The sequence below is a fragment of the Penicillium robsamsonii genome, assembly GCF_028829455.1.
Source record: "Penicillium robsamsonii strain IBT 29466 chromosome Unknown utg000001l_segment0_segment0, whole genome shotgun sequence".
NCBI classification, from domain to species: Eukaryota; Fungi; Ascomycota; class Eurotiomycetes; order Eurotiales; family Aspergillaceae; genus Penicillium; species Penicillium robsamsonii.
The window spans coordinates 6,672,860-6,691,597 of NW_026643219.1; the positions used below are offsets into that span (position 1 = coordinate 6,672,860).

The window sequence follows — 18,738 nt, forward strand, 5'->3', positions numbered from 1 at the left end:
TATTTGAATATAAATGGCAAACCAGTTGCAGATTGAAGCAAGAGAGTACTAGAAGGGAGCTTTATAAAAAATAAAACGAGCGCAAAACTCCCGAAGTCGCTCGTGTATCGATTTACCGTGGTGATGAATGAAAGAAGCAGAAATCTCAAACCTTAGAAGTAACCTGAGACAATCTGGAACCTTTCCTGATCGGGTAATCTTCGATAAGAATCTTTCATGTCATAAACAGCCAATAAACGGAGGGTAAGTGGGGGCGGTGAGGGTCTGTGCTACGGACAGAGCCGTCCATCTGGTCTTTTATGTCAGCAGCTTGAGGTAAAGCGGCTGGTACTTGGCGGATACTTAAAGAGAAGGCTAGTTGTCAGCTTGACGGGAAGTACTTCCCGTGTACCCCTTCGTAGTAATTATGTGGAGATCCATGCGTTGAGTTGACCTTGCAGAGAATATTTATAGATTTATAGATTGATAGATGAATCTTAAATTATATATTAGGTACGGAGTACAGAGTACAGACACAAATCAGACTTGGTTGTTATAGACTCCATTCCAAAACCCCTGAGAGAGAGCTTTGATGGATTCCCCAGCTCTGCCGATCATGGAAGAACACCAGAATGACGAAGATTAAGTACTCTAAACTTTAGCATAAGCTGCATTCCTAGTATTATAGTGTATTTCCGTGCACAACATATTCAAGGGTACCTTCGTCCCAGGTACTTATATAGCCTGAAGTTTTTATAGGTATCTCCGTACTTTAGGTACCTTAGGTAGAGGTAGAGATAAAGATGAAATAGTTATAAAGAGAATTCTAGAAGATCCGAATGTTCCCTTCTCTTCATATCTTCCAAAGAAGCTTCCTTTTTTTTGCCAAAACTCTCGTGTTCAAGGGAAAACCGAAAATCCTAAGTACCTGCCGAGGCCATCAGGTGGACCAGGTCTGTTCCCCGATCGTCATCCCCTCCGCAGACTCTTTCATCATTGCGATCTCCACCTCCATTCCCTCTTTTCGTCCCTTTCAAACCCTTTCTAAACAAGACTCTACACAATCCTCCGACAACCTTTAATTTTATTTCCCCCCACCGCCCTTTGGCTCTCCTCTCGCGCCGGTGCACTTTTATCAGGCCCGGAGTGACGAGACGCCGTTCCCTGTTCCTGCCGGACCATGGCGCTGGAAGTACAGCCGCCCGACGGTCGCAAACGAGTGAAGGTCTATGAACTAAAAGATAATGATTGGTTTGACCGAGGGACTGGCTTCTGCACGGGTCAGATCTTAGGAGTGAGTTGTCGCGTGTTGTGCGCGCACCGGGGGTGCGACGATGTTTCATCGCGCGCAATTCCCGAGCGCATCACCATCATCATCAGTAACTGATTGCTTTGGAATAGGAGGAGCCTCGCATATTTGTCGAATCTGAAGACCTACCCAATCGCGTCCTGCTCGAAACGCGGATCACCAAGGACGATGGCTATCAAAAACAACAGGGTACCTATCCCGCTATTATCGTCCCATCGCTGTTTGGATTCTTTTTTTTATCTAACTGTATCACGCGATCCAGAGACTTTGATTGTTTGGACGGAACAGAATGGTACGGATATGGCGCTGAGTTTCCAAGAGGCGGAAGGTTGTGCAGTCATTTGGTGAGGAATCAACAAAAATCTTTGCGCGCATGAACTAACCTAATCAAAGGGACTTTGTCAATGCCGTTCAACAACATCTCTTGAGTCTCACTTCAGCTGGTAAGGTTTGTCGCGTGTTTGGAAGCTGGCAGCTCTAATTGTTTTCCAAGATGACGCCTTGTCCGATGACCTCGATAGCTACCAGTCCATCGTATTACCGGCCCCCGAACTCGGAAACCTCCCTGAAATCGAACAGATTGTACGAGCTGCGAGCATGACACAGGGCGGTCGAGATGCGCTATCCAAGTACATCATTCGCGACGAATACATCGCCAAATTGGTACCGCTAGTGACAATGGCCGAGGATTTGGAGAGCTTAATCGATTTGCATCGGTTGTGCAACATCATGAAATCTCTTATTTTGCTCAATGACAACACCATCATCGAAACCGTCGTCGCCGATCATGTCATCCTTGGAGTGGTCGGAGCGCTGGAATGTATGTTCTCCTCAGCTTCATTCACCCTGATCCAAAACCCAATGCAATTGATACTGACAACAACAGATGACCCTGAGTTCCCCACACATAAAGCAAACCACCGACAATACCTCGCAGACAAATCGCGATATAAGGAAGTCGTCCCGATTAAGGATCCGCTCATTCGCCGCAAAATTCGGAGTACGTGGAGGCTGCAATATCTAAAAGATGTGGTGCTAGCTCGGATTTTGGACGACCCGACATTTTCGGTGCTCAATTCTCTCATATTCTTCAATCAAATGGAGATTGTGAATCACATCCAAGCAAATGGGCCGTTCTTGCGAGACCTATTTCAAGTCTTCGACCCGAGAAATCCGGACCAGAGGCGCAAGGATGACGCCGTACAGTTTCTTCACCAGTGTGCTGGCATCGCGAAGAACTTGCAGGCACCGTCCCGGGCCCAACTATTCGCCAATTTTATTAGCCATGGCTTGTTTGCCGTGATAGCATTTGCCGTCAAGCACTTGAATCCAGCTATGCGCACAACTGGAATTGATATCTTAGTGGCTCTGTTGGATCACGATCCAGTCATGATGAGAGGTTATATGCTCAAGGCTGTCAACGAGAAAAAGACACCACTCACAGATACCTTGATCGACCTTCTTCATGTGGAGACTGACCTTGGCGTCAAAAACCAACTTGCTGATGCTATCAAGGTACTCCTTGATCCTCAGATCCCTATGCAGGATCCGCTTGGTCGGGCTGGACCCGATTACTTCAAAGTTCGCACCAACAACCTTCTCTCTGATGCATTTGTCCAGCAACATTTTGATGAGTCCTCCAAAAGGCTTTTCCAACCGCTTAAACAGCTTGCAAATCGCACATCTCGTAAGTGGTGAGATCCTTTGTTGGTGAAGACTTTGCTAACTTTAAGTCTAGTTAATGATTTGACATTCCAAGAGGTCACCCTCTACTCGCATCTTGTTGATATCCTCACCTTCTTCGTCCGCCAACATCTTTTCCGCACACGTAACTCTATCCAGAGTGAATCTCTCGCGCCTCGCGTTGCACAGCTTCTACGGGTACCTCAGAAACACCTCAAACTCGGTGAGTCGACAGCTTTTTTTTTTTTTTTTGCCCTGAAGCCATAGCTAATACCAACAAGTCGCCCTCAAATTCTTCCGCACCTTGATCAGCCTCCAAGATACCTTCTACCAAGCTCTGATGACACACAATAACACTTTCGAGTTGATTCTCGACATCGTTTATGAGACAATGCCCCGCGACAACCTGCTCAACTCGGCCTGTCTTGAACTTTTCGAATTTATCAAGCGGGAAAACATCAAGCCTTTCATCCTTCATGTGGTCGAAAAATATCGCGAGAAGCTCGAGAATATCGTTTATGTCGATACCTTCCAGAGCCTAATTCTCCGATATGACCAGATGCAGGGATACGGAGCCGAGGCCGACGCGACACTATTCAGTCAGGAGGACAGCAACGCCCCGCGGAGAATTCCCCTCAATGGCCAGCGCTGGCAGGGTGCAAGAGAGATGGACCCCGCGGAAGAGGATTATTTCAACACGTCTGACGACGAAGACGAGGTAGGTACCTTTCGGATTGGGACCGTTGGAGTAAATGACTGACCAGACAAGATAAAGTGGACACAGGACCGTGCGACCACTACGGATCAACCTGCAAGGGAATCCACCTCCGCGGTCGTCAAACCATTGGTTGACTATCCAGATGACGATGACGAGGACATCATGGACACAAAACCCGAAGGGGCAGAACAACAGCCAGTGGCCAGTCCAGTCGAGACTTCCACTGATGTTCCTGCATCATCACTCACGCAAAATCCCCCTGCACCGGAGCGACTTGCGGAGAAGCGTCGGCGCGAGGAAGAAGACGATGATGAGCTTAGCAAGCTTACTGCAGGACCGGGAGTCAAACGAAGAAGTTCAACTAGCAGCAATTCTGGCGCCTTTATCATGAATCGGAAAAAGTCTGCCGGTTCACTGGCAGACAAGAATGCCCCACCGGGTGTTTTAAATAGGGTCACCAGCGCTGCGCCCAAGAGAATCGCCATCAACATCGGATCAACCGCCAAACCGCCCCTTTCAGAAACAGACACCCGCACAGAGGTGATGAGCGAGAGTTATGAGAAGGAGAACCGCGACGACAGTCAGGGTAACGAGAGTGGATGAATATACCTCATAAGCCAGGCGTTTTTCTTGAATTAAGTTTCCTTTTCCATGACCTAGATACCAGACTTGGTTGCGGGATTTCCCATATTTCATCTCTTGTTGTTCTTTGGGCAATGTCCTTTCTTCTTGTTCCGTTTCATGTTTTGAAGGGTACTCGTCACCCATTTTCCTCCTGGTCTTATGAGGTGTTTCCTTCTATGGCCTGAACTAGCGTCTGAATGTTGATGTACATGGCATGGCGTCTGGGCAATGCATTGGATCTAACCTTGCGGTGTCTATTGTTTTTATTTTCCTGGTCGGACTTAGATACCGACCAGTGGAGGAGCCCTGCATCCGCGGATGGAGTCGTTACAATATATCCTGCTGTCTTCATGGCGTTACCGGTTGGAAATTATCTGTAGTGCCGTAGGTACGGTCTGCACAGTATCTGCCCTGCCCACGATATACCTAAGCAGCCCAGGAATATCTATCTCGGTGATTCTTTTTCTTTTTTTCTGGCTTTCTTGATAAACATATTTTTGGGTGATCGGGGGTTAGCATGGGTACCTAGCTCTAGCTGTAGAGTGCTTGGATCCACCAGCCAAATCAGACTTCACCTCCCTATCAATCTCAGGCAATCCATTCAACCACCCCAGAGGAATCATATACGCGAAAAATACACAACAAAGGGGCACAATTCCTGTAATTATGTCCTTTCATTTGTTTTATCTTCTCTTCACCTAGACAACCACTAACCAAGTCCAGACAACCCAACAACCCCGTAGCCATCTATACCCTGGATGAAATCTACATGAGAGAGTCCTACAGCAGATCCAATGATATAAAACAAAAATGGCACCCGAAATTACCCCAAATACCTTTCTCACCACCACAGTTTCTCCGTCAGACCAGAAAACGACAATCTTCTTCATCTCCGGCAATCCGGGTCTGATCGGCTATTACCACCCATTCCTCTCTCTACTCTCAAAGTATCTAGACGAGCCAAAAGAGCAACATGCACCAAATTTACCATCATTTCAAATCTACGGCTGTTCTCTCAGCGGCTTTGAAATCGACCAACACCAGCCCCTACCGTCACAGAACAATGGCATCGATCTCGATCTCGATCTCGAAGACCAGATCTCCTTTGTTCAGGGAAAGCTGGCTGCCCTGGTGGGAGACGAACCAAACGGTAACGGTAATGATACTGTGAATGCCGGAACCAGACAAAAAGTCATCCTGATCGGACACTCCGTTGGCGCATATATCGCCATGGAAATCCTAAGACGACACCGCGAGGAAAATCCAGAAAGTCCCTTCGATATCGTCGGCGGAGCGATGCTCTTCCCAACTGTCAAGGATATCGCAGCGTCGCCTTCGGGGCAGAAATTAACGGTACATACTATATTGCATATTCCTCTTACCACATGCTGCGTTTTTCTTTCGCTTCGTGCTAATATTGGCTCCGGCTATGTAGACTCTACTATCGATCATTCCACGCCTTGCTGTGGTGGTTAGTTTCCTCGCTCGACTACTTACACTCCTATTCCCGGCATCGCTTCTTCGATCTGTGGTCCGGCTCGTCATGGGTGATCCCCCCGTTCATGCTTTGGATACTACCTGTGCTTTTTTGAAGAGTTCGCGTGGTGTACGACAAGCTTTGTATGTGTGATGTTCTTTTTGGTTGTGGATTGGGTTTGGCTAATTATTTCATTGCCTGGCTAGATATATGGCTGCTGATGAAATGCGGACTATCACCTCGGACAAATGGAGTGATGATGTCTGGGGTGCTGCATCAGCACGTGAGCCTATCGCTAAGCTGTTTTTCTATTTCGGTCGTAATGATCATTGGGTAGCTGATCAGACGAGGGATGAGATTGTTGCGGTACGCGGGCGGAAGGGAGGGCAAGTTGGGCCGACTATGGTTGTTTGTGAAGAGGGTTTGCCGCATGCCTTTTGTTTGAGTAAGTGGCATTTTATTGACTTTGACTACGATATGTAGCCTTGCTGACAGTTTGTAGAACATAGTGATGTGATGGCGCGAAAGGTTGCGGGTATGATTGGGCAGATTGTGGCCTGAAGAAGAGGCTATGGTTTCTTGAATCTATGCATTAAAATAGACAGGAACTACATAAAGACAAATGAATTTCGCCATTGGCGCAGATTGTAACGGGTATCTCAAGAGACGCTACGCCACGCCTATTCCCATCCGAATGACAAAGAGCCCCAGCTATTCAAATATGCAGGAATAAATCATAAAGCTAGACGCCATGTACAAATGATCGAGGGGCCCGAAGGAGCCACTCAGCACTCTAGTTCCCCTGCCCATTGCCTTGTTGAGCTAGTCCTGCCCTCCGGAACAAGTCTCCTAGCACATCGGATTGCGGCTGCGGCGGGGGAGTAGGAGATGGTATCTGGTGAGACATCATGTGTTGATAGTTAGGCTGTTGTGGGTATGGCTGCTGGTGCTGCTGGTGCTGCTCGGGGCCTATATGGTGTGCGCGCACACTCCAACCGTCGTCCTGGGCGCGCTGCTGGCCAAACAGATCCTTCAGCGAAATTTGACGACCCATAGGCACGCTAGCCTGTATTTCCTCCAACGGGGGAGCCCGTGTGGAAGCCGCCACTGCCGCGAGGTGCAAGCTGTTCTGGCGCATAGCCTCGAGGCGCTCACGAGCTAGCTTCATGCTCTCACCGGCGTGAGTGGCGCACTCGAGAATCATCTGGGCATTTATAACGCGAATCTCCGCGGTGGAGTTTGGCGGCGGCTCTGAGTAGATCCAGAGACCGTAGATGCGCACGTTGTTTGCGACGCTCTGGCTGTTGGGCACATTCTGCGGGTGCAAGGGGTCGGCAATGCCATTCTGTCCGGCTTCGCCTTTGGAGCTTTCTTCGGCTTTGAGAATGACATAGTCATCTGTAATTTCGACATTCTCACCATCGGTGAGGGGGAGATCAAAGTTGTTCAACCCGCGGCGGTTTAGCACGAAGGCAGTGTAGCGCTCTTCGCCTAGGTCACCTTGCGTTTCCTGGCACACAAATAGTGTTCCTTCAACTCCGTTCTTTTCCCATTGTTTTGTGGTAGGACTGAAGATGTAGACCACTGCGTAGGGGGCGAGTGATAGGATGGAGGTCACTGAGGGCTTGTGGCGGCGGATAACGGAGAGGTTGAGCTCCTCATTCGAGCGGAGCGGGGGGTGCAGGTTGTTGCTGCATGTCGGAGTAGTATGGGGCATCAGATTCATAATCGGTGAGGTTGACAGGATTGTGATTGTTCTGTCTCCGAGGTTTGCGTGAAGTCATATTTTCTGTGGGAGCCATTGGAAGTTGTGAAAGATATGGAAGGAGCTGGGCATATCGTCATTGCTCCGCCTTCGCGCTTATCCGCTTCTCTCTACTCTCTACTCTCGAACATCTTCTCTTTTGAACCTCAAGGATATTTGAATACTGGCATTCATTTGATTCCTTTCAGATTGGTTTTAAAACTTATTTCTATTCCCTGTGTTCTATGTCTTGACGATACGACCTTTCCAAACCTTGGTGGGATGGACCTCTGTGATGAAATGACCGAGCCATTGTCGCATTATACAGCTGATTCTCTCAATTACTTCTATTTATCTTATGGTAGCGATCATCGCCTTGCTCTTCTCTTGCGATAACCCTCACAGCCTATCTTCCCTTGTCGGAATTAAGAACCACGCAAGCGCACACACTCATACATACACCACGCTACATACTGCCACCTTACCAAACTTGAACTCATAACCAAGCGAGGGCGAAGAGGCTCTCTTACTTGTTGATTCCACCCTATACCCATACACCATGAGCACCAAATCGCAAACCTCGTCCTCGTCCGCGTCAGAACAAAAGGGCCACGAGTCGGAATATGCAGAAGAGATTAAGAACCCTGGACTCGACGTTATGTCACTTTCGCGCGCGGTCAGAGCAAGGAAAGCTGAGTACACGCGCCGGCGATCTATCCGAGTCAAGGTCGGCACGTGGAATGTAGCCGGCATCTCCGGCACCGAAAAAGACATTGGTAGGTGGTTTGTTCAAGGAGACGGGGTGTGCGAGAGTTTCTCTGGGACAAACTACGCACGGGATCCAGAATCTCAATCGTCCAGCAAGAATGACCCGGACGGTGCCAAGAAAGGAACCTTTCGCTACAGCCCCGAAGAGATAGACCTCTACGTCTTGGGTTTGCAAGAAGTGGTCGATATCTCTTCCCCAACGGAAGCGCTCCGACCGTACGTCGACTTAGCACCGTCCAAGCGTTGGAAGGAAGCGGTCCAAAAGGCGCTCCCTGGAGGATATCAGCTAGCCTCTGAAATTCAGTTGGTCGGCTTGTTGCTTCTGATATATACGTCGCCCGCCATTGGAGACAGTATATCTTCTATCAATAATACCTCTGTTGGTACCGGGCTGATGGGGTACATGGGAAACAAGGGCGCCGTGGCAACGCGCCTTGTCCTAGGCGAAACGACCCGTTTGGTCTTTATCAACTGTCATCTCGCAGCAGGGTCCGACAAAGGCAGTTTAGAGCGACGTAACTGGGACTCTTCTCAGATTGCCCAACGTGCTAAATTTGACTCGGTTTGGACCGAGGGTGACGAATCGGCTGAATCGGGCGAAGCAATTGGAGATGAAGATTTCACTTTCTGGTTTGGTGACCTCAACTACCGCCTTGACGATATCTCTGGTGACGACGTGCGCCAAGTCCTCGCCCGACACACTGTCAATGAGTACGACAAAGAGCGCCAAGCAAAGCAGTCGTCAAGCCATTCGGAGGACTCTACGGCCGATTCCGGTAATGAGTGGCCTTCTTCTCCCCCCGAAGAAGAGGAGACGGGGTCAGCCACAGACCCTGTCACCGACGAAGAGATCGATCCTCATAATGACCCTGCATCTCTTCAAACTACAATTTCCTCGCTCCTCCCACATGATCAACTCGGACTTCAACGGAGAAAAGGCACAGCTTTCCATAAGGGTTGGCGGGAAGGCCACATCACATTCTTGCCAACATACAAATATGATGTCGGAAGTGTAGCCATGTTTGATTCGAGTGAGAAGCAACGGGGTCCTAGCTGGTGTGATCGGATTCTCTTTCGCACTCACCGGGACAAGTTGAGACATGAGAAGCTCGACGAGGAGGCGGAGGTGGCCCGAAAGAGGGACGAGGAGATGAAGGCAAGCGGGCTGGACAAGGCTGTTGCCGATGATAACGTCTTGTTTGAATATGACCCTGATGCAGATGGTGCAAATAGCGAAGAGTACGTATCAGACGAGGATCAAGCCGATGACGATGCAGTCACAATTGCATCGTTGGACTCTTCCCCCGATCCAATTCATCTAGACCAATATGTGTCGCATCAAGGCATCCTTTCGTCGGACCACAAGCCTCTGGATGCCATCTTTACCTTGAGCTTTGATGCGGTCAATCGCGAGCTCAAGGCAAAAATTCATCAAGAAGTGGCCCGTGAATTGGACAAGGCCGAGAACGAAGCTCGGCCCGATCTTACTGTTGTGGTGGATAAATATGGCGACCAAAAGCATTCAAAGAAAGACCCTGATGCCATCGAATTCGGCGATATTGCCTTTGATGTGCCAGCTCATCGGTCCCTAACCATCGCCAACACCAGCGGGACCGTAGCCAGATTTTCATTTGCGGAGCGGCATAATGTCGACGACGAGACCATTGCACCAGCACCCTCATGGCTTGTTATGCACATCACCAAGTCTGGAGAAACCACCCATGACACTGGCCAAGTGGTAACTTCTTCGTCTGAGAGCCACACTCTGCTCCCTGGGGAAGTAGCGAATGTCGATATGACGGCTTACGTTCGCAGCATCGATCACGTTCGGTTGCTTAATATTGGAAAGGTCAAACTAGAAGACATCCTGATCCTTCATGTCGATGGCGGCCGTGACCACTTTGTCTCTGTTCACGGCCGTTGGCTACCCACCTGCTTCGGTTGCAGTATTGACGAGTTGACTCGCATGCCAGAAGCAGGTGCTCGAAGTTTGGTCGAATCCGACACCCCTCACCCATCCAGCACAGATGGTTCCGCGGAAATTCGCTTGTCCGCACCCCGTGAGCTTTTCCGACTAACTGAAGCCATCTCCGAGTTGACAGAGCGGGCTGTTGCAGAATGGAGCATGACAAATGGTGAATCCAAGGAGCATAAAGCCCCATGGGCAACGGATCTCTCTAGGGGAGCATGGCCCTTCCAGCCTGATACATGGACTCTAAAGGACCCGCAGGCGCGTGCTGCGCTGCAAACTTCCGTGCGCGAAGCCCTTGACACCAACACGCCCCTTGGCTCAGTCTTTGCCCCTGAGCTATCCTCTCTCCATCGGTTAGAGGTCCTATCTGAAACCCTTTTTACTTTCCTGAACGCCCTCAAAGACGGCGTCGTTACCGCGAAAGTATGGCAAGACATGGAGCAGCAGATAATCGCGCGCGAGAAAAGCAAATCACCCCCCCGAAACTGGGAAGAAACCCAGGCCTGGGTACTTGAGCACTTGGCATACTCACCAGCACACAGCGTATCATTCACGTTTGTCACTTTTATGCTCGCCCGCATCGCCAATGAAGTGGCCCCAGTAACCTCCACTGCACCGATGGCCCCATTATCCAGACAAGAGAAAAATGGCGAGGCCAAAGAGCCGGCAGATAAGCAACCTGAAACCGAAAGCCTGGATCAAGCTCAATCTCCTACTCCGGCTTCCGCTACTGCCTTCATAACCAGCGGCAGTTTCCGCCGCAAGAACCGTCCCACGAACACATCCACTAGCACGAGCCCTGACCCCACGAGTCAGAACCCTTCGATAGCACGTCGACAAGCAGTCGAGACTGCTCTAGCATCTATACTTTCACTCGTCCTTATTTCTGCTCCCCTGCCGCCTAAAGAGAAAGAGCGCCGTATGTCTGAAGAACGGAGGCGATCAATCATTGAACCATTCTTAAAGATGATTGCGGTGGATGATCGAGGTCCATCTGGGGGCCGGTCATGATTTTTTCTAATGCAGTGAAGAAGTTTGTGGGATTTTCCCCCTGTCTCGCGGTCTACCCCTGGGCTATGAGGTTTGATCCCCAGGCATGTTTTGACTCCTTCCGACTTGACTTTTGAAGTTTTTTGATCACATCACATTGTCTCGATGTATAATACTGTACAAAGTGCTCAAGTCCCTATGTACTTGATTTCCTCTGCCACTTCTTGGCCTTCCCTTTCTGCTTTAGTGCTGAGGCCTTGCCGCTTTTTGCTCACTGAGTGCAACTGAGCACGCCCATGAGTATTACATAAGCATTCGATTCGCTCACTGGGCATGACGGGAATTGATAACGTATTTCACAAGCGAGCTGCGCACCCAACCCAAACCATTGAATTCAACTATATTTATCTCGAATTCAACTATATTTATCTCAACCAAAACACCATTAAATTAATTCAACTAAATTGATTTATCTAGCTAGGCATCTGTTAATTTTATGCCCTATTTCTCCACAACCACTACGCTTTGGGGAGGCCCGCATACGTGGTTATAAAGCCGGCGAAAGGCTTCTTCGTGGAGGGGAGGGAGGTGCTTCCAGTGCTTCCACTGGCTCGGTAATTAATTGAGAAGCTTCTTAAACTGAGAGGCCTTCTTCGGCAGGTATCTGCCTTCGGGATCGAGTGCGCTTTTACTTCTGCTTCTCGTTAGCGTCGCGTATATCGCTTACTTCTTTCTTAAGAAAAGCAGCGGACTGCATAGTGATTTAACAGGCCTTTAAAACCTGATTTATCGCGTAATTTAGCGGGCTCGGAGGGCTCCTCGATCTAGGACGAAATAAAGCTTTAATTAACGAAGCTTGCTTTTATAATTATACGTAGTTCGAGGGCGTTTTTAGGTCCTAATCGCTTCCTCTGCTCGGAGGAGGGGGGTCGGGGTTCGAAGCTGAATATTAAGCTTCGTGTGAAGGGACGTAGCCAGTCTTGATTCAAACTAACTAAGCCGTTTGCAGTTATCTAAAAGCTTAAGGAGAGAAGTAGGAACTAACGGGGTCGAGCGTAGATGAAAGGTGGGCAGAAGGTCACGTGCACTAGCCCGTTATAATACCCCCATACCCCCCTCCTTCCCGTGGTGTATAGGGAATACCCGTCCGTATACAGAGGGCACCCGTGCGTACGTAGGGGTGCGTTCCCTGAGGCCCATCACTCATTTAGGCGCTTCCGTAACGTTCTTTAAATGTGTCTAACGCAGCGCAGTCTTCTAGATCATCTAATCTTTGCCACGTTTACTCCGTAAAACTAACCCATTTTACTAATACTTCACGTTAATGACCTCTCCCGACCCTCCGTGTGCGTGCGGCTAGGATCTCTTTAACCTCCCATTCTAATTCGTTATTAACGATAATTAACGGGGGTTAGGTGTTATCTACGGCCTAGGAGGGGAGGGGGTCTAATGCCGCAGGTCGTATTAGATCTATATAGAAGATAGGGTGGATCCCGTGCGGAACACTTAGCTTCACGGTATGTGGAGACGGGACATTCACGATAGTGTGTAACGGGTTAGACCCGCTTCCTACTACATATATGGCCCTTCCGTCTCCGCACGCTTCCGTTCTGCCACCGCCTTGCCCGTCATCCTTATTATTGTCCCGCTTGCTTCATTCCTTCCCTTCTCCAAGCTTTTTGTAAACAGCATGTCGACTTAGTCAGTATTGAATCAATTTGACTTCGTTTCTTCACACCGGGTAACTATTCGCTAGGAAGTGGATTATGTAATTTTAGTCTACTTGACCGCACTTAGATATAACCAATGACAACCATGCGATTCTCTTAGTATCTCATATGGATGGACATAAAATCACATGACACGGGTCGTCGTAGGCCCGTGGCTAAGCCCTGCTCCCGGTATTAATGAGAGCCTCGTCAGTTCGATTGCCAGCTGTTATGAACCTCACACAACTTACCGATAGAAGAAACCAACCTCCTTATTGCAGCAACAAGTCATGCGATTGCTAGAAGCCACAACCTTACGCCTACTTGATTTCACCCCTGACAAAATTCCTCCCTATGCAATCCTCTCGCACACATGGGAGGAGGGCGAGGTCTTATTCGAAGACATTGGCAAGGGGACTGCATTGACTAAGTCCGGGTATAAGAAGGTCGAATATACGGCACAGCAGGCTCTTCGTGATGGGCTCGAATATATCTGGGTGGATACATGCTGCATCAATAAAGAGAGCAGCGCCGAGCTTTCAGAATGTCTCAACTCCATGTTCCGCTGGTATCAGCAGGCGCAGGTTTGCTATGTGTATTTAGCCGATATGGATGAGGACGTAAACCAAATGGCCTCCTGTCGTTGGTTTACGCGAGGTTTCACTTTGCAAGAGCTCATCGCTCCTGGCAATGTGGTCTTTTTCTCGCGCAATTGGGTTCGACTTGGCAGCAAAATGGACCTGTGTGATGCTATCTCCGACATCACGGGTATTGGCGTCGAGTACCTCTGCCAGTATCGGGAATTGGAATGTGCTAGCATTGCTCAACGGATGTCGTGGGCAGCGAATCGGCAGACAAGCCGTCCCGAAGACATATCCTATTGCCTGTTGGGGATCTTTAGTGTGAATATGCCACTACTTTATGGCGAAGGCGCTCGAGCCTTTATTCGTCTAGAAGAAGAAATCATGCGGAATTCAGACGACCAGTCGCTCTTCGCATGGTGTGACCCTGAAGCAAAACCGGATGCACTGTATGGTCTCCTGGCGACGTCTCCAGCACAATTCGCCAATTCAAGGACAATGTTATCGTATGAAAGCTGGGAATCACGACCCCCATATGCGATGACAAACCGAGGACTGCGGATTGAGCTTCCTATTCAACCTGACCAACAATACCCATTGCTCGATGTGGCGGCGCTGAACTGTCCTGTCCCTGATGACCCCAACGACGACACCTTCATTGGTGTCAATATACAGAAGCTATCCAGCGGGGATGATCAATATGCTCGGACTCAGGCACATAAGATCTGCCATCTGACCCGCAATCGCGGACCACTTCGCACAATATATGTGCGCCAGCCGACGATGGGCCCATCAACAGTCTTCGGCGGAGGTGGGATGTTCCCGCATCATATCGTGGTCCTTGGAACTGGCCCATGTTATGAGGAACAGTATCACATGATCAGTACGTTGCCACCATCAGGAACGACGACGAAGACATTCAACACTGGCCCAGCGATACAGCACTCGGGAAAGGAACCAAAATTTTTAATTGATGCCCGTGCCGCTGCACGCAGTTGGGTGCCATCACATTGTCGGCCAACATTTTCGATTCCAAAGTCAAGGAAACAGTTGGCTGGAGCACTTCTACTGAAGAATGGCGTTACTGGTAGTCATATATGCATTATGTTTGGCTCTATGGCGGACTATAATATCGGGTTCAGCGCGATTGACACGGAAATATCCAACTTCATTGCGCCAGAGGCATCCATTACTCTGTCCGAAATACAGCCATTATTTTCTCCTGTACCACCCGGACGATGGATCCGGCTCGAACATGTCTCGGTTCGGATTGTTACCAGCGTGCATGTGTTTCATGGTGGGAAATATTTTGTTCTTCAACTTGAGTTGGCCAAAAAGGACCAGGAGAGTCAGAACAAGGATGATGAACACTCCGCTTCGCTGCCTTTGAGCAGAGGAGAGACTTACATTTCTCCGGCAGTCCGTCCTCCTTCCCCTAGTCGCCGGGTTATTAGACCGCCAACTCAGCCCAAAGTCGTCCGTCATACTCCCAAGAAACCACAGAAAGACACATCAGGGCAAAAAGTCGGTGCGGTTGTTAGTGGAACCATTGCGGCAGGGACTCTGGCGTCGGCGGTTGGGATGCTGGCGGGTGGGTTTTAGAGCTATACTTTGTTATGGATATTCATAGGCAATAAAGACAGGTTGAAATAGCTCCTTGTCTGGTTCTTTCCGATGACAAATAGCACCGGATAACGTATTTCACGTGCGAGCGGCGCACCGAAGCGAGTGGCGCACCCCACCAAGCCTATCAATTTTTATTGCATTTATCTCAACCAAAACGCCATTAAATTCAATAAGCCAAAGACTAGTTCTACGAGGACATGTAGTCAATTTATGACCCTTCGTTCCACAGATGCTACATGTTGGTAAGGCTATCTTACGTGGCTAAGAAGGTACTGGAGCTTAGAGCTCGGCAGCAACCGCGGTCTGACCGCTGCGGTGCGTTTAGGTAACCGCAAAAACGCGGTTGAGGGTAGGGATTCTCCTCACTGCGGTCGGTTATGCCGCTGCCAGAAACCGCATGTGGTTAACCGCGGTTTGACAAATAGGTCAAACAATTGGGAGCCCGTGACCTGGATACTTTATGCATTTTGGGTTGTAATTTTGAAGTATTTAGGTTACAGGCACGACAACCTGTGTCTAGAGATTTTTGGCTTTTTGTGCTGAATGTAGGAGAATTCAAAATCAAGCAAGTTGATATCTAAAATATTGGAATTGGATAGTTTTACAATAACTCCTCGCCCATGGGCAAGCTTAGGGAGCCCGGCGCAAGCTATCAACCTCCTTTCAGCCCACGGGCATTAGCGAGTTCAGTCTCGTACACCGTCGGCTCATTTACTGACTAATACATACACACGTTATTATCAATCTTAAATCTTGGGAAAACACAGCGGGAAAGTATACTGTTCATATTTGATATACTAGGCAAGAAACTCAATCAAAGGGTATACAGTAAACTAAGGAATATGCCATGTTAACCGCGCGCTAACGCTGCAAACTCGTGCGATTCTGATTTAGGTTGAGAGATGTTTATCTCAGACTCAGCGTACGCAGGAAACTGAAACAAAACCCAGCAGATTTTAAAGGCTAAAAGATGTATTTATATTAAACCGGTTGCGCCGGGCTTGTCTCAGCATTTTCTGTTCATTTCGGTAGAAACCGTCTGATCAATTCTACCGCCGAGGGAAACTGGTTATAATGCTGGTCGGTCTAATGTCCTCAGTCTCTGTAGCCTTTGACCAGTGATTCACAATTTCTCTTTACCTTGCATGGCAAATAAACATAGAAATATGGCAGAAATTAACCGGAAGGTCACACCCTCAAAAATGCCTCCTGGGTTACCACGGACTAAACGCATCGATCTCGTTCAATACAGCAATTGGTCATTCAAGTCGACACACCAGTTCCTTTTTGCTAGATCAACATTTTTGTCCATCCTTAAACAATAATGGAGGAACTGATAAGTTTTTCATTTCACAAATAAACAGCTTTATTGTGGAGATCCTTAAGTTTATTTCCAACTGAACAGGTGAGCGCGTGCTTACCGCATCTCGACTCCAATGTATAGCTGATCCAGCCCCCTGATTAAAGGTCAGCCCGGCTTTGTGCTGCCGACGGGGTGAACTGAGATTATCAATTATTCCCTATACTACTGTTACTTGCCTTTGTAACAAATCCAAGTGTGCTTTTGGTATATTTACAACTCGAGTCCGGAAGTCTTGTACTGTTTTAGTTGTCTCGGGCCCACGGCGATTCCTATGTTTTTGAAATGAAGTAAAAAAGAAAATCGACCTAGCCTCTCTTACTTTTATGGCCTGTGGAAGGGATTTTAGCTGCAGATCAAGGCTATTATTGTCTACGCAAGGGAATTCGAAATCTTAACTTCCAAGATGATGGCTGTCTGCGCCCTCCTACTGTAACAGAAACATCTCACTCTCTATACTACGTACCCTCTCTATACTATGTACCCTCTCTATACTATGTACCCTCTCTATACTATGTACCCTCTCTATACTATGTACCCTCTCTATACTATGTACCCTCTCTATACTATGTACCCTCTCTATACTATGTACCCTCTCTATACTATGTACCCCATACATTCTACTTAAAAAGGTCATCCACCTCATAAACCAATTCCGGGCATAGCAGTCCAAGATTCCGTCTTCGACAATACTCAAGCGACCATTGCGTAGAGTCACGCTTTCTCTTTCAGCCTTGTCCGTCATGAACACCCTCGTCCCGTTCTGCCTTATGGGAGACTCGGCACCATGTATCATTTCATAGTGATGGATCAGATTGACTGCCGGGTTAATATTCTCTTCACTCCGTGCCTCGCTTTCGCGGAGCAACTAAATCCACTCTTTAAACGTCACTATCTGAAACTGAAATCCGTTTCGTCTAAGGGCCGCCAGTAGCTCAGACCAAGGAAAACCGCGCGAGTTATACACGTGATAGATCGAGTTGTTAATATAGGCCACTCCAGAGGGGTCGGACACGCGATTTAGTCTAACATCGCGGTCAGGCGCAGAGCATGATTCAGCTAACTCGAGCACTACTAAAGCCAACTTGTCCACCGGGAGCCACGAGCACTCCTGACATAGTTTAGGCAGGGCTCTCAGGGTCAGTGCCGATCGTATCATTAAAGAGATTACCTCGGATTCATTCCACAGTCCTTTCTTTGAAAGTCCCGAGACTTGACTAATTCTGAGAGAATATGTCCTGGCTCCTAACTAGCGTATAAGGCTTATCATCTTTTCTCCCACTAACTTGGACTGGCCGTAGCCCATTACCGCGCTATCGAGGTCGAGTGGCTCCTCTTAGATCGTGGCAGAGGAGGCACCCAGCGCCGAAGAGATAGAAGAGCAGAACATCATGACCGCAGGCTCGAGTCTTCGAACCGAAAGCGAAAACCCAATAAGGTTATAGAGTCCCCGGATGTGGGGCTCGAAGTGGGTGAGAGGGAGGTTAAAGTTAACCGGCCATGCGGTATGGATGATCAGAGACACTGAGTCTTACATATGACGAAAGATCCGACCCTCCCCACTGGGTCTAGGCGAAAATCAGGCCGGTCCAGTGAGCCATTCAGACCCACGACCTTTGATGTCTATTCCGGCGAGAGCAGCAGGCCCCTCTCGAATAGGCTGCGGTGTACTGCCTTCAGCGGAGATGACTTCCGCGTGAGACAGTATACGGTCGACACCGAGTCATCGTTCAGCAGTTCAAACAGCACGTGTGCGCCCACTGAACCAGTTGCTCCTGTTAACAGCTTTGCATTGTCAGATCGATGGATCAGAGTCAGAATTACATTTACTTACTACGCTCTTTATCCTCCGTGGGGTTTCCGGACACGGCAGATATTTCCGAAACAGGGAGTATCTCTTAATCAGGTTATTCATGAGTGAAACAGTGTCTTCGGCTGTGGATATGACACTTCCGCTCTGCAACGCACAGATATACTGGGCCAGCTGCGATATGTTACCCAGTTCAAACACTAAGTTTTGACTCGGAGAGTGATAGGGATGCCGAGTTTATCCTAACACAGTTGAAGAAGGTGAGACTACGTCTCGGCCAGGTCAAGTTAGAGACCCGCATCGGCGCATGCTTCCGCAGTATACAAGGTCTCGATCAACTCAGCATATTGTCGGTAGACCTGTGCTCGGACCATAGACCCTTTGTCTA

The 18,738-nt window shown here is 48.7% G+C and overlaps 7 protein-coding genes across 7 annotated transcripts; 4 read left to right on the forward strand and 3 right to left on the reverse strand.

The window, feature by feature from the left end:
* Positions 1-1,159: 1,159 nt before the first annotated feature.
* On the forward strand, positions 1,160-4,292 carry N7447_002588 (SMEK family protein; the record flags this gene model as incomplete). The annotated part of the gene is made up of 9 exons (XM_057226863.1): positions 1,160-1,273; positions 1,381-1,477; positions 1,551-1,632; positions 1,682-1,731; positions 1,782-2,108; positions 2,175-2,975; positions 3,027-3,194; positions 3,253-3,689; positions 3,741-4,292. The coding sequence occupies 9 exons, from the start codon at positions 1,160-1,162 to the stop codon at positions 4,290-4,292; spliced, it is 2,628 nt and encodes an 875-aa protein (XP_057090879.1).
* An 831-nt stretch (positions 4,293-5,123) lies between these two features.
* Positions 5,124-6,351, forward strand: N7447_002589 (bifunctional triacylglycerol lipase/ester hydrolase; the record flags this gene model as incomplete). The annotated part of the gene is made up of 4 exons (XM_057226864.1): positions 5,124-5,666; positions 5,749-5,933; positions 5,997-6,235; positions 6,293-6,351. The coding sequence occupies 4 exons, from the start codon at positions 5,124-5,126 to the stop codon at positions 6,349-6,351; spliced, it is 1,026 nt and encodes a 341-aa protein (XP_057090880.1).
* Positions 6,352-6,583: 232 nt separating this feature from the next.
* On the reverse strand, positions 6,584-7,516 carry N7447_002590 (Dcp1 family protein; the record flags this gene model as incomplete). Its single annotated transcript, XM_057226865.1, has 1 exon — positions 6,584-7,516. The coding sequence occupies one exon, from the start codon at positions 7,514-7,516 to the stop codon at positions 6,584-6,586; it is 933 nt and encodes a 310-aa protein (XP_057090881.1).
* Positions 7,517-8,093: 577 nt separating this feature from the next.
* N7447_002591 (phosphatase family protein) lies at positions 8,094-11,285 on the forward strand (the record flags this gene model as incomplete). Its single annotated transcript, XM_057226866.1, has 1 exon — positions 8,094-11,285. The coding sequence occupies one exon, from the start codon at positions 8,094-8,096 to the stop codon at positions 11,283-11,285; it is 3,192 nt and encodes a 1,063-aa protein (XP_057090882.1).
* Positions 11,286-13,263: 1,978 nt separating this feature from the next.
* Positions 13,264-15,156, forward strand: N7447_002592 (HET-domain-containing protein; the record flags this gene model as incomplete). Its single annotated transcript, XM_057226867.1, has 1 exon — positions 13,264-15,156. One exon carries the CDS (start codon positions 13,264-13,266, stop codon positions 15,154-15,156), a length of 1,893 nt encoding a protein of 630 aa, XP_057090883.1.
* Positions 15,157-17,159: 2,003 nt separating this feature from the next.
* N7447_002593 (uncharacterized protein) lies at positions 17,160-17,846 on the reverse strand (the record flags this gene model as incomplete). The annotated part of the gene is made up of 3 exons (XM_057226868.1): positions 17,160-17,408; positions 17,433-17,789; positions 17,823-17,846. Coding segments are annotated over 3 exons (630 nt in total), but the record flags the coding sequence as incomplete, so codon positions are not given.
* Positions 17,847-17,876: 30 nt separating this feature from the next.
* N7447_002594 (uncharacterized protein) lies at positions 17,877-18,724 on the reverse strand (the record flags this gene model as incomplete). Its single annotated transcript, XM_057226869.1, is given in 5 exon segments — positions 17,877-18,064; positions 18,076-18,163; positions 18,212-18,325; positions 18,375-18,550; positions 18,646-18,724. 5 exon segments carry the CDS (start codon positions 18,722-18,724, stop codon positions 17,877-17,879), a joined length of 645 nt encoding a protein of 214 aa, XP_057090885.1.
* Positions 18,725-18,738: the final 14 nt, after the last annotated feature.